Genomic DNA, 12744 nt, shown 5'->3' with positions numbered 1-12744 from the left:
TGGGTGATTTCTCTGTGTATTATTAAGGAGTGAGAGGTGGGTGATTTTATATTAGGAGGGGGGTGCCAGTTGGGTAACGTCGGTTTAGCAGGGGTGATAGGTGGTTTATGATGGCATTAGGTGGGATGAGATTGGCTGTTTTTGTAGGTTTGGGGTAAAACCTAGAAAGTATGTTTCTGTATCGAGGGGTGGCTTCCCTGCTGCCGGTTACACGCGGAGAAGTGATTGGCGTTGATGTCGGTTTTGTGTCTCCACCCCCCTCTTACATTAGTTTTGTCAAGTTGTCAATTATTATTATCTTTTTTTTTTATCTTGTGTTTTCCTGCCATTTTCTGTGATTTACAAGAATAAATAATAATAAAAAAATACCCCAAAAAATGTCAAAAAGTCTTAATTTCTGATTAGCACACAGATATAACGGGGTTAACACCCGCCAAAGCAGATCTACCTCGATGCCCTCCGTTAGGATACCGGAGCTACAACGCTATGAAGAAGAAGTTGAAAAGTTTTCTTTTTTACCTTTTTTTAATATAACTATGCCGTTATTGTTGGGATTTCCAGGATCCTCTCTGTATTCCGGAGACTTCCATGATTAGAAACTTGATTTTAATATATTACCTAATGGTTTGAAAGATCAGTTGGCTAAGGAGTAATGGGTCAAATGATATTGTCAAGGAGGTCCATGTCAGAAATGTTTCGAGGACAATTTCTACACCGGCAGGTTTCTATAGCAAGAGGAGCAGCGCTGGCCCTGTATAAAGTATAATTCAATATTTAATGAGACTGAAGAATCCCCACTGACTTCACTATACATTATATGGGGCCAGCCAAGCTCTTCCTGCAACTGAAGCTCACTAAGGTTGGCCCTTCACAATGTATAGTGAAGTCTAGGATCCCGTACCGAAGACTGTTAGCCAAGTACCCGGTGGGACGTATGCCAAAATAACACATTGTCCACATGACCATTATCAACACGAGTTACCCCCAATCCTCTTGCACTCGGCTGTGACCTTAGTATAGAGTCATTATATTAATTATACGGCGTACAAAGACATTAGCAAACACTTTGTAGACGATCTCCTTGCGATGCACGACATGGGAGTCTACAGAGCCGAAGGCTTGGTGTTTGATACATTTTTATTACATATTAACCAAGATCAAGGGTTTACATGAATAAAGATCCAATACAACACAATTATGACACTCACTGCCAACTTCAAATCCTCTACCTGCCCCACACTGGGGTAAATTAAAGGTGTGCTGTCCTTGGCCGGCCTCATATGGATTTTGTGCAAGTTGAGTAAAACTACACAGAAAAACACCCAACATAGGAAATAATCCACAAGTTGACCGGGAAGACAAAGGCTTTGTGGGGGGTCTTCTATGTAATTATGAGGGTATTTACTGCCGGTTACTGACCTTTCGTTTAGTATAAGTGCAAATACTGTTGGCAAAGTGCCCGGTGGGAAAGGAAACGTTACACTGAGCAATATTGGGGAAGGTTCCCCCGTTGTGCCGTGCGAAGAGCGGAACCCAGAGTCTGGCTGTTAGACGGGCTCCATTTGAAGCTCTTCAACATCCCCCTCCAAAGCATGGAAAGACGCGTGAGATCCAATCACTACAAGCGTGGCCCCTAGAAAATGAGACAGAGGGTTAATGAGAGAGATCCTTTCATGAGGCCAATGACCCAAAGGGGTAAAAAGGAACAAACACTTACCTAAAACCCAAAATACAGCAGCTCCTGCGCCGGCGAGCCAGAAGAACGGGAAGGAAACCGCTCCGGCTACACCATACTGATTGGCGGCACTCAGCTCCCGACCTGAGGAGAGAGGAGATCATGGAGTACGGGGTAACGGGACTCTCATGGCCTCAAGTGTTAAAGAGGACCAGAAAGTTACATGGACTTTTAGATGTTAGATCGAACCGTCATTAAATGTTAATATAAATTGTGTTAAAAAATGGGAAAATTCCAACTCACCGAACAGAACCAGCTTAGACTGCAGAGTCTTCAGGTAAATAATGTAACAAGCTCCGAAAAAGATGGCTATGGCTATGAGCAGCATCGGGGAGGTGATGCTACAAGACCGAAAGAGAGCACGGGGTCAGACGAGACTGAGAACAGTACGAGTGGATGTGTGAGACGCAAGATAAAGAAAGGGGGGACACAAGGATGCACAAGATGGTGAGGGTAAAGAGATTGAGAACAGACAACACCTGCTCCAGGTGGTTAAAGGGTCCATTAAGGTGGTTGAAGCCAACAAGGAGCAAGACAGAGAGGGAGGAGCAGGTGGGGTAGAAGGGGCAGATGGAGGGAGAGGAAAAGGTGGTGTAACGGGGAAGACAAGGAGGGAAAAGTGGGTGGGTAGAAGGTGCAGACAGAGAGGGAGGAGTGGGTGGGGGAGAAGTAGAGGGGGCAGACAGAGAGGGAAGAGTGGGTGTGGGAGAGGTAGAGGGGGCAGACAGAGAGGGAAGAGTGGGTGTGGGAGAGGTAGAGGGGGCAGATAGAGAGGGAGGAGTAGGTGGGGCACAGGGGCAGACAGAGAGGGAGGAGTGGGCGTGGGAGAGGTGGAGGGGGCAGACAGAGGAATGGTCAGAGTGTGGTTTATTGTCACTCACATGCAGTACATGATGAGGCCCAGGAAGATGAAGATGTAGTTACTTTGAAAATGCTCCACATTCCCAGTCACCCGCTTACACAGCTCCCCAAAGTTTTGCGGGCGAGAGAAACGCCTCTGATCGACGAAGTTACCCCAGGGGCGGATGTGGGCCCGACGGCGGTCAAACCAATCTCTGGCGGTAGTCTGGGAGATCATTTTGGGAAATATCCTGAAAAGAACATAATGGAAGGAGGGGGGTGCTTAACAGTATTGGAGAGGAGAACTAAAACAGATGAGAGGACATCAAGCTAAATCCTCCTCCCTGTATTACTGTCTATTACTTTTTAGGCTGATTTAAATTACAAAAGTTTATTCATTATTTAGGAAGTTCCGTTAAGGAGGGTCTAGGAAGCCAACATATTGCATGATAACCCACGGCTTTAACGCTCAAAGCAAAACATGACATTCTGAAGGGACTGATGAAGAACTTCCAAAGAGAAACCAACAGACCACGTCTCGTACTTATTAATGATGCCAGTCGGTCCCTCTTCAGCAGCGGCACCGAAGACGTCCCCGTTCTTTCCTGCCATGTTCTACGCGTCTGGTGGGTTAGGAGTTCCTGCCACAGGAAAATGAGACACATGGGGCTTTATTAAACTAATTCAACTGCCGCCTTCCCTATCCAGGGGCAAAACCTATCCGAAAATCAATTCTTCACGTATCTAAGTCTCTTTATTTACATTGGTCATTGAGGATGAAGGAAGCTTTCTACTGAGGGGGAAGCAGAAGCTTCAACAAGGAACCAACTGTGAAGTCCAGCCACCTGAAGCTGTCCGTTTCTATGAAGACATTTGGATTAAGAGGGACTTCGCTACTCTGCTCACCCAATGAAAACTCTGGCCCGGGGGATCAACCGCAGTTCACTAATTCCACACTACAGCTTGGCCCTTAGGACACATCGCTATACAAAGCAGGAGCCGTTGTCCTTAGTAGCAGGAAAGTAGACAGGTGTTTAAAGGAACGGAGACCCACCGCTATTAAAACCAGTAATTCCGGAATCCCGTGGAAACCAGGCTAGTGACACATTTCTGAATCAATGGGACATCAATAAACATTCAAAAATCAAAAACGTGCCCTCTGAGCTAACGCGGACCTACGTAAATGGACTCATTTATTTATTTTCCAAAAGAAACTTTTGGCATTCCAAAAGAAACTTTTAGAACATGTAAAAAGTTGTCAGAAATATGCCTATATTTTATCAGAAAGAAAAAGAGAAAAACAACAAAGCACCAAAAAAAAAATAAAAAAATATATAAAAAATAAAAATTATTTGCGGTAGGAGGTTTTATTTTACAGACAAATCGGTAGGTGACATCATCCCTTGTGATGTCATATTTCCTGTTCCAGGATCTGTGTATTTATGGCGTTTTTTCTTTCCCCTCGATAAATCCCAGAAATAGTTAGAAAAACTAAATCTATAAGTTTTTTTGGTAAGGGGACCCGTCACTCAAAACATCCTCTCTCGCCAATTAAATACAGACGTTTCCTGATCCTATATGATGAGCCAACACAGAGATGTGGGAAATTTGGACTTTTGTTACACGTTTCTTACATAACTTTTTGATGAAACTTTGTAATTTATGGTCTGATAATATTTACATTTCTATTTGTAGATTTAATAAACAAACCTATCGTTATGAGTTTTGTTGCATAATAATAGCGTCAGATTTAGCTAATTTAATTCCTGATAAAATCAAGTGGAAAAAAAATATATATATATTAAAGCAAAATAATAAAAAATATAATTTTGTTTTCAACATACATCTCTGTATCACAGCAATAAACCGCCAACACTGTATACGCATATATGAATCAACATTTGTTATTTTACAGGATATTCATGTTTACAATTCCATGGTGTAAATTCTCAAATTAATATCTTTTTCTTGCCCTTTATTTAATATCTTTATCCCTTATTTACCCCAAACAATCAATCCTTACCTCCTCCTCTGTCAGCCACCGGAAGTGATCTGGCACAAAGAGGAAGAAGCTGAAGAAATATTTGTTTCCCATAACAGCCAAGTTCCACGTCACCGGAAGCAGCTGGCTTAATAGCCGTGAATGACGTCATTCATTGTGCATCACGGGAGATGTAGTTCTTTTAAACTCAGAGGCTGATGTAATTTCTTCAGATTGACACTAGGTGTCAGCAGAGCACCTATTAGTATTTATATGCATGTAAAAGGATCCCTAATCAGACTAGTATATAAAAAAAAGGCCAGACATTTTCATGTTTATGAGGAAGTTGGTTACAGTTTCTAAGGCTCAATATGACTTAATATGTATTAGAGCTTGCTGTACCTACCAAGTGTCTTTTATCATAAAGGACAGTCCTTCTTTGGGCCCCAAATCCCTGATACCACTCTTTCCTCCCGATGTCCCTTTTTTATTCAAGGAGTTCAGAATGTTTGTGTGGGGTGTGAGGGTATCACAGGTTCTACAGCCCTAAAAACCCCAGTAATATGAATAGAAACAGAAAAAATGATTTAGTCACATTAGAAAATCTTATTATCAGGTAGGGAGAGAGGGGCAGTGGGATTTGGGTCCAAAGAGGGACTGTCCCTCAGAAACAGGGGCACTTGGTAGCCATGTTCTTGTTCCATTCAAAATTAGGTTCTTGACTTGTATATTGTCTGTCTCTGGTAAACATAAGTGGTCCTAGTCCTAAAAAACTGTTTCTTTACCCTCAATGCAGGGGTAGCCTGTGAATGAAATTATATTTGTGGGTGCATTCTGACATATGGCCACCAGAGGGGGCACACTGTCTGTGTCTTGAATCCTATGGTCTTGAATCACTATGTAATCTATGTAACTAGGTATATATTTATGGATGCATTCTGACATCTGGCCACCAGAGGGCGCACACTATCTATGTCTTGAATCCTATGTGTTTGCTATTAAAAGGGTATTCCATTCTGCCCCTGAGACTCCAGGGTGGGTTTTGTGGCAGACATTTCACTAAATGCCCCAGATACCATAGAGCTGCCTCCACAAGGGAACTCTATGATACCTCTACACTCAACATCAGCAATTAGTGCAACTTTATGACCTCCAGCTCTCTGAGATGCAGGAAGTAGAAGCACTGAAGATTTGTATCTGCTACAATGTATCAACATGAACTGTCATTACAGGTAAATGCCTCTTTTGTTCAATAAGGATACCCATAACCCCCTTTTTACATATGATGATGTTTTGGAAATATTTCATGTTTTTGCTCAAACAGCAGACGTTTATCGGAAATTAATTTTAAAAACTGGACTTCTAAGAATATTGATTTTATTAACATTTTTGAATATTTTTTTATATATTTTTTAATTGATGTTGTTGGGTGCAGGTGCTATCCAACTGGTTGTACCCTAAATCCAAAGAACAGGCCGCCCCAATAGTTTTTTGTTTGGCAAACCTGCATGTATGCTGACCGCAGTAAGGGGTAGTTTTTGAGTTCAAACAATGTATGGAGATGTCTGAATTAATGGTTCTCTCCCCTAATTAATTATTTTAGGGTTTTATTCAATAAAGCGAGAGTTCCACGTTTCAGCCACTGGGTTTTACAAAGTTTTTTAAAGTGCGACTTTCCCAAGTTACTCGTAAAGGAGGGGTTCGTCCTGGACAACGCATAGTTAAAAAAGTGATTTCGTAATGTATGCATTATACAGGGCCAGCTCTGCCCTTTCTGTATGGGTCGTTCACTGAGTTTCATCATTCATGATGTATAGTGAATAATACCATGTAGTATATCCCCATTCTCTAACAGGCCTGGACTGGCTTACTGATACTGCCCCTCCAAGGGCAGAGTGGATATGCACAACCTATAAATACCCAGACTGGCTGTCTGGCACACGGGGCAAATGCCCGATGGGCTGCTGGCCGACAGCACCACACACTCCCCCGATCTGCCACGCCGCTCCTATGGCAGATCGGGTCCTGCCATGTGGGCCTCCTGCTGAACGCTACATATGCATTAAAAAAAAGAGCTTTTGGTTGCTCCTGTTGGCCGCTGGCCTTAAAGAGCCGTTGTCATCGTCACCCTGGCCCCGTACATAGGGTGCCATGGTGGAACCGTGGTGATGTTGGTTTGAATGAAAAAATCTATATATTGGGAAATTGATGAAAATGTCAGGTTCTTTAGATAAGTTTTGTTGTTTCTTATACTTTTTGGAGACGGCAGTCTATAGCCGTATAACCCGTTTTATCTAATCCCGGCTGCCTATCGGCTCGCAAACTCATTTCATTTATGATGGACGGGTTTCTGCTGCACGACGCACGACGTTAAATACCCTTTGTTTGTGTTACAGGCGGGTTGTCGTCGGGGGTAATTGTAATGGTGTCTTACGGCGGTTGTATCATAGGAGTAAAAATTATCAATATAAAAGCAGGATTTTCTGCTTCATTTGATCCTTGCGTCTTTATCTTGGAGAGGAAGGGTTAAGAGGCCGTCTGGGGTCAGATAGAAAGCGGTTACCATCGGTCTCCAGCAGAGACCAAGGAGGGGGAAACCCTCAGGGGATTGAGGAATACAAAGTGACAGATTTAATCCTTAAACCAGCAGAGGGGTGAGGAGGGGGAATCTTGCAAATGATGAGAAAAATGGTAAAAGAAATGAGTTTGGAAAGATGTGATTCTACTAGTGCTGGGATAACAAACTCTCTTTCTCTCTCTCTCTCTATCTCTCTCTCTCTCTCTCTCTCTCATTTTGTTTCTCTTTTTCTTTCGTTTTTTTTCTCTTTATCCTTTTTCCCCTCTCTCTCTCTCTCTCTCTCTCATTCTTTCTCTCTCTCTCTCTCTCTCATTCTTTTTCTCTCTCATTCTTTTTCTCTCTTTTTTTGTCTTGTCTTGTTCTCCTTTTTTCTCTTTATCCTTTCTCTCTTTTGTTCTCTCACTATTGCTTGTTCTCTCTTGTTCTTTCTACATTCTTTTTCTTTCTCATCTTTCTTCCCTGCTCTCTCTCTATCAGTTTATTTCTGTACATATTTTTTTCATTCATGTAAACTTTCTTTTGTTCATTCTAACGCCTCTCTGCATCTCTTGTCCTTTTTTTCTTTTAAACCTCTGAAGTCATTACCAGTTTCTCTTCCTCTTTCGCTTCTGTCCCTTTCCTCTCTCTCCCTTTTCTCTGTCCCCTTCCCTCTCTCTTTCCCAGCCCCCCCTCCTTTCTCCGGGGGGCAGCCATGCATGGAAAGTCCCTTATTTAATTTAGACGCAATGAAAATCGATCCTGCCATTCGATACAAAATAAGAATCAAGCAGATTAAGGGACGGAAATTAACTCTGAAAATATTTTTGATGGAGTGCCTTGTACTCTCCCCAGCAAATGGACTGCAAAGTGGAACAAATGACGAGAGGCAAGTGTCTCAGACAGGGGCTCTCCATCTTTCTATTAGTGGGTAATGGGAAAGGTCCAGCACTGAGCCTGGGACCCGCCATTAATCACAAACTGCCTTTATGAAGATTTATTTCCTCCTGCATGCAGCCTGCGCTGGGAATGAAGTCATAACGCAGCAGCGAGCGAAGGGGGGGGGGGTGACAGAGAGGGACAGTGCCGCCGGCCACGCGGGACGCCAAAACTAACACTTCGCACCCGGATGGCAAACAAAGTGCTGAGGCAGAGAGGAAGAGGAGGAAAAAGAAATGAAATCGGCTGTAAGATTCTGCGAGGACGTGTCTGCCGGATGAGCGTCGACTGGGGCGTCGGGCTGACTTAGGATCCCAAAACAATTTTGGGAGTAATCGGAGAACAGAATGAATCGGGTTATTTCTACGGCGGTTCCTTCCGAATCTAATTGATTGAGTGAAAAGAAAGCTGATGGTCAGGGGGGGGGGGTCAAACAATTGATTCCATTAAGTCACAAATAGGATGATGATGTCACAGAACTCAATTTTTTTTAATGATATTTGAAAGGTTACGACCTTAACGCCCTCAAAATAAGAAAATTTGGTGGCAAAGAGGGTTCCCAACTCGAAATAAGAATTTCTGGGGTTTACATGAAAAGACGAGCTTTTTACTTTTCCCAAAAATGGTTTTATAATCCCAGTGCGGCCCCTTATATTATTTTGCGAGATTTGTAGATACGCAGAAAATCCTCCCGGTAGAAGTGGTAGAGGGTAATACAGTGAGGGTATTAAACATGCGTGGGACAGACATACGGCTCCTGAATCTAAGACGAGACCAACGACTGATTAAGGTTTGAGTCTTTACAGCAGGAGGAACGGGCTGACTAGACGGGGGCCGGATGGGGCCGATCTGCCGGCAGGTTCCCGTCGTGCAGGAATGTGAGACGAGGGATGTCCGTCTCCGTGGTTTCTCCGTATTAGTGGAGGGCATTGACTTTTATTATATTATACGGAGCGCTATTGATTTTCATGTTAGGAATTACGGAGTAAGATGGTGGAAGTCCTTAGCGGAGAGGGTCCAATTAATAATTTGACTCACCCCAGTGCTGCCCCCCCCGTGCGAGATGAGGGGAAACGGGGCCAGATGAGCCGATATTCTAGGAAATGAACCCATACATTATTGTTTTTTATTATGCGTTTATTTGTATAGCGCCAGCATATTCTGTGGCGTTGCGCGTTGAAGAGCATGCGATATGGGATTCTGACTCGAATTTGAGAACGTAGCTGGGAATCGGGGGGAGAAAAGTCATTTCTGGCGAATAGTGATTTTCGGAGCCTCCATTACTTGTACGTTGGTTTAATCTGTAATCCGCTGATGGCCGCGCTGATTAGCGGCGAGTAAACCCCCCGGCGGCCTCGGGGCGCGAGTGTAAGTAATTATATTTTATTTAAGGTTTTGAGAGATGGCGGCTGATTGCGTTATATTTATAGATCCGGCTGTCGCCAAGCAATGCCACCCAGCGCACTTACTCACGGAGGGGGGTAAATAGTATACCACCCGCTGACACCCACCTAGGGGGCAATGCAGACCCTCCAAACACACCGCTGGGATTCTGCACGATGGGAGGTTTTGGCGAAACCGTCTCAGAATCACCATCTCAGCCATGTGCGGCGGCACCGCTTTTAACCCTTTAATCACTGATAGGGGGCGGCCGTATATTGGTGGGCAGTATGTGGGATCTTCCAGAAATTAATTTTTTCCTGTTAATTGATTAGAGATACCCGGAACCAACCCTTGCGGGATGTGGCCAGTGCTGCCTACCATTATCAGTGGGCTTACCCGCCGCCGCCATCGGTGGGCGTACCCGCCGCCGACGTTGTGGGAAACACACCCACTTAAAGGGGAAATGGGCGGGGAGTGGGGGCTTCCCACGTATGCTTATGAGTCACCAGAATGTGATGAGTTCCCGGAGGTTGTCAGAGCCGGTCCCAATAATACGCAGTCACGTCCCCTACTTTCACTGTGAACCCGGCCCGTCTGCGTATGCGCTGCGTGGCGTAACGCGCGTCTTTGTGATTTCCAGTGAAAAGGTCTCTATACGCCGCATAAAGAATGATATAGAGAGCTGTGATTGGGCGTCACTCACCCCGCGAGCGTTTATTTAGACAGGCCTGGTAACGATGTATTGTGTTTGTTTGGCGCTCGTTGGGCGGGGGGGTGCTTGGCGCTCGTTGGACGGGGGGGGTGTTTGTTTAGCGCAGTCAGTTGGGATTGATGGGGTATTGCAGGGAATTTGTCCCCCGACGCGTCTCTATGAGCTTCTGATGGATTTGGGTTTATTATCTATTAGGAACAGCGGGAGAGGCGGCCACCCGCGCCCATTCATCAAAGAGGGGGGGGGCATGCAGATTCCTAATCAAAACATTTTACTCTAAATGGTCTCGAACTAATTAAGTAACTGTTAATTAAAGTTCAGCAGACAGGGGATTGTTCTACGCCTCGTCACGCCTTATCCATCTACCCGTTATTGATAACATCCGTTCATTCTTGGGGGGGGGGAAGAGTGTCAGGCATAGAAAGAGAGGGACTGGAGGAAAATGAAGAGGGAGAGATGAGAAAATGAAGAGAGTGCTGCGGTCATCCGGGGAATGAATCGTTTCTGGGTCAAGAGGTCACATAGAGAAAGAAGCTAACTTTAGAGAGTGGTAGATAAGTGGAACAGCCTCCCAGCGGAGGTGGTAGAGGGTAATACAGTGAGGGTATTAAACACGCATGGGATAGACATACGGATCCTGAATCTAAGACGAGACCAACGACTGATTAAGGTTTGAGTCTTTACTGCAGGAGAAACGGGCAGAATGGGGGCCGAATGGTGCCGATCTGTCGGCGGATTCTATGTTTCTCTGACGGAAGAGGGTAGATATTGAGGAAGGGTGGAGGGGCAGGTGTTGGTGGGTTGGGTAGATTCCCTGGTCCAAAAGATGAAGAACACACAATGTAAGCCATATGGAATTATTGGGTAGGCAGGACTGGCACAACTGAAACTGGGATGTTTTCTAGTACACCTTAGCTAACGCAAGCGTGATGAAAACACTATGAAAAGTTAGATTTGGAAAATACCCCACTGTATCCTAGTGCTGGGGGCAATTTGTTATTGAAGGGTAAATGTTGAGGTTTGGTGCATCCTGTTATCTATAGGGTTGGACGGAAGGGGGGGTCGGGGGGGGGGATGTATTAAATACAAATACATCCCTGCTTTCAGGCATCGAGGAGTTAAGTGATTGCCTGGGATTGATGGGAGCTGCCTGTGAAAGGCGTCGGGAGTTAAGTGAATAGATATATAACCGTGCAGGATTATTACAGCAGGCTTTAGACTAATTAAAACAAATTACCGCGGAGACCGGCTGTTGATAAGCAAAATCTCTTGTTCTGGTTAGACACTTTCCTGATTGAAGTCAAATTATCATTATAAAGATGAGGGGGGAGGCGGTGGAGGAGGGAGATGGCGCAGGCAGCGGCGGTGCCGGCCTCCCCTACGGTAACAGTACCAGACCGTATACACCCAGCGGCGGTGCCGGCCTCCCCTACGGTAACAGTACCAGACCGTATACACCCAGCGGCGGTGCCGGCCTCCCCTACGGTAACAGTGCCGGACCATATACACCCAGCGGCGGTGCCTCCACCCCTCCACGGTATCAGTGCCAGACCATACACACCCAGCAGCGGTGCCGGCCTCCCTCACGGTAACAGTGCCAGACCATACACACCCAGCGGCGGTGCCTTCCCCCCCCCCCCCCACGGTATCAGTGCCAGACCAGATACACCCAGTGGCGGTGCCTCCCCTCCCCCACGGTAACAGTGCCAGACCGTATACACCCAGCGATGGTGCCCCCCCCCACGGTATCAGTGCCAGACCGTATACACCCAGCGATGGTGCCCCCCCCCCCACGGTATCAGTGCCAGACCGTATACACCCAGCGATGGTGCCCCCCCCCCCACGGTATCAGTGCCAGACCGTATACACCCAGCGATGGTGCCGGCCTCCCCAAAAGCCCTTTTCTCCAATGACACTGAACTTTATTGAAAACGCAGTCGGATTTGAAGTCTTGTTCTGGATTTGAGGACACGGATTGTGCCTCCTGCCATCTCCTCCACCCATTCTCCATTTCATCTCCTATAGATCCCACACAAGGTTTTTGAACTCTCTGCCCTTTGGACCATTCCCTATTTTTCAGCGTTTTGGGAAATATCACTTTGTAATTAAACAATCATAACTTAGAACATTCAACATGTTACTGTAATACCTGACAAAGGGAAACAATTCAACTAATGATAGAAGGCGGCCGATTGAATTCATATGTCTAGCCCTGTTGGAGTCATCCAGAAGATGGTTTATTTGACACAATTCTTGACCCTTTCCTTGGATTCTGAAGATACCTGCTCCGAGGTGGCAACTGAGAAGATAATGGAAATCTGTTCGCGAAAAGAAGCAATACGTTGTCAAACGGCTTTTTTTTTTACTTCTGACGAAAGACCCAGAAGATTGCAGGTGATCCTTTTGTCCCAACGAGAGGACATGGTGGACGGACCGTGGTGGCCATGGGTCATGTACCCTAAAATTCCATGATTGTAAGCTGGATTCTATATAACCAAAACCAATTTCAAGCTTCTGTTTTAAGAGATGGAGGTAGAAGTGGGCAGGCAGTAGAAGAAGATATTGGAGATATATCTTGGAGAAGATATTGGAGATCTTCT

General features: G+C 45.2%; 1 protein-coding gene across 1 annotated transcript; it reads right to left on the bottom strand.

Annotated features, from left to right (window-relative positions):
• Positions 1-1547: 1547 nt before the first annotated feature.
• LOC149275581 (prenylated Rab acceptor protein 1-like) lies at positions 1548-3187 on the bottom strand. Its single transcript, XM_089504582.1, has 5 exons — positions 3120-3187; positions 2617-2826; positions 1979-2076; positions 1718-1819; positions 1548-1633 (listed from the first exon to the last, which is right to left on the bottom strand). The coding sequence occupies exons 1-5, from the start codon at positions 3185-3187 to the stop codon at positions 1548-1550; spliced, it is 564 nt and encodes a 187-aa protein (XP_089360708.1).
• Between the last annotated feature and the right edge of the window lie 9557 nt (positions 3188-12744).

The sequence above is a fragment of the Sceloporus occidentalis genome, unplaced genomic scaffold, assembly GCF_023333645.1.
Source record: "Sceloporus occidentalis isolate IW3139 unplaced genomic scaffold, rSceOcc1.0.p SCAF_279, whole genome shotgun sequence".
NCBI classification, from domain to species: Eukaryota; Metazoa; Chordata; class Lepidosauria; order Squamata; family Phrynosomatidae; genus Sceloporus; species Sceloporus occidentalis.
The sequence above is the reverse complement of the archived record's forward strand: the minus strand, read 5'-3'. Positions and strand labels throughout refer to the sequence as shown.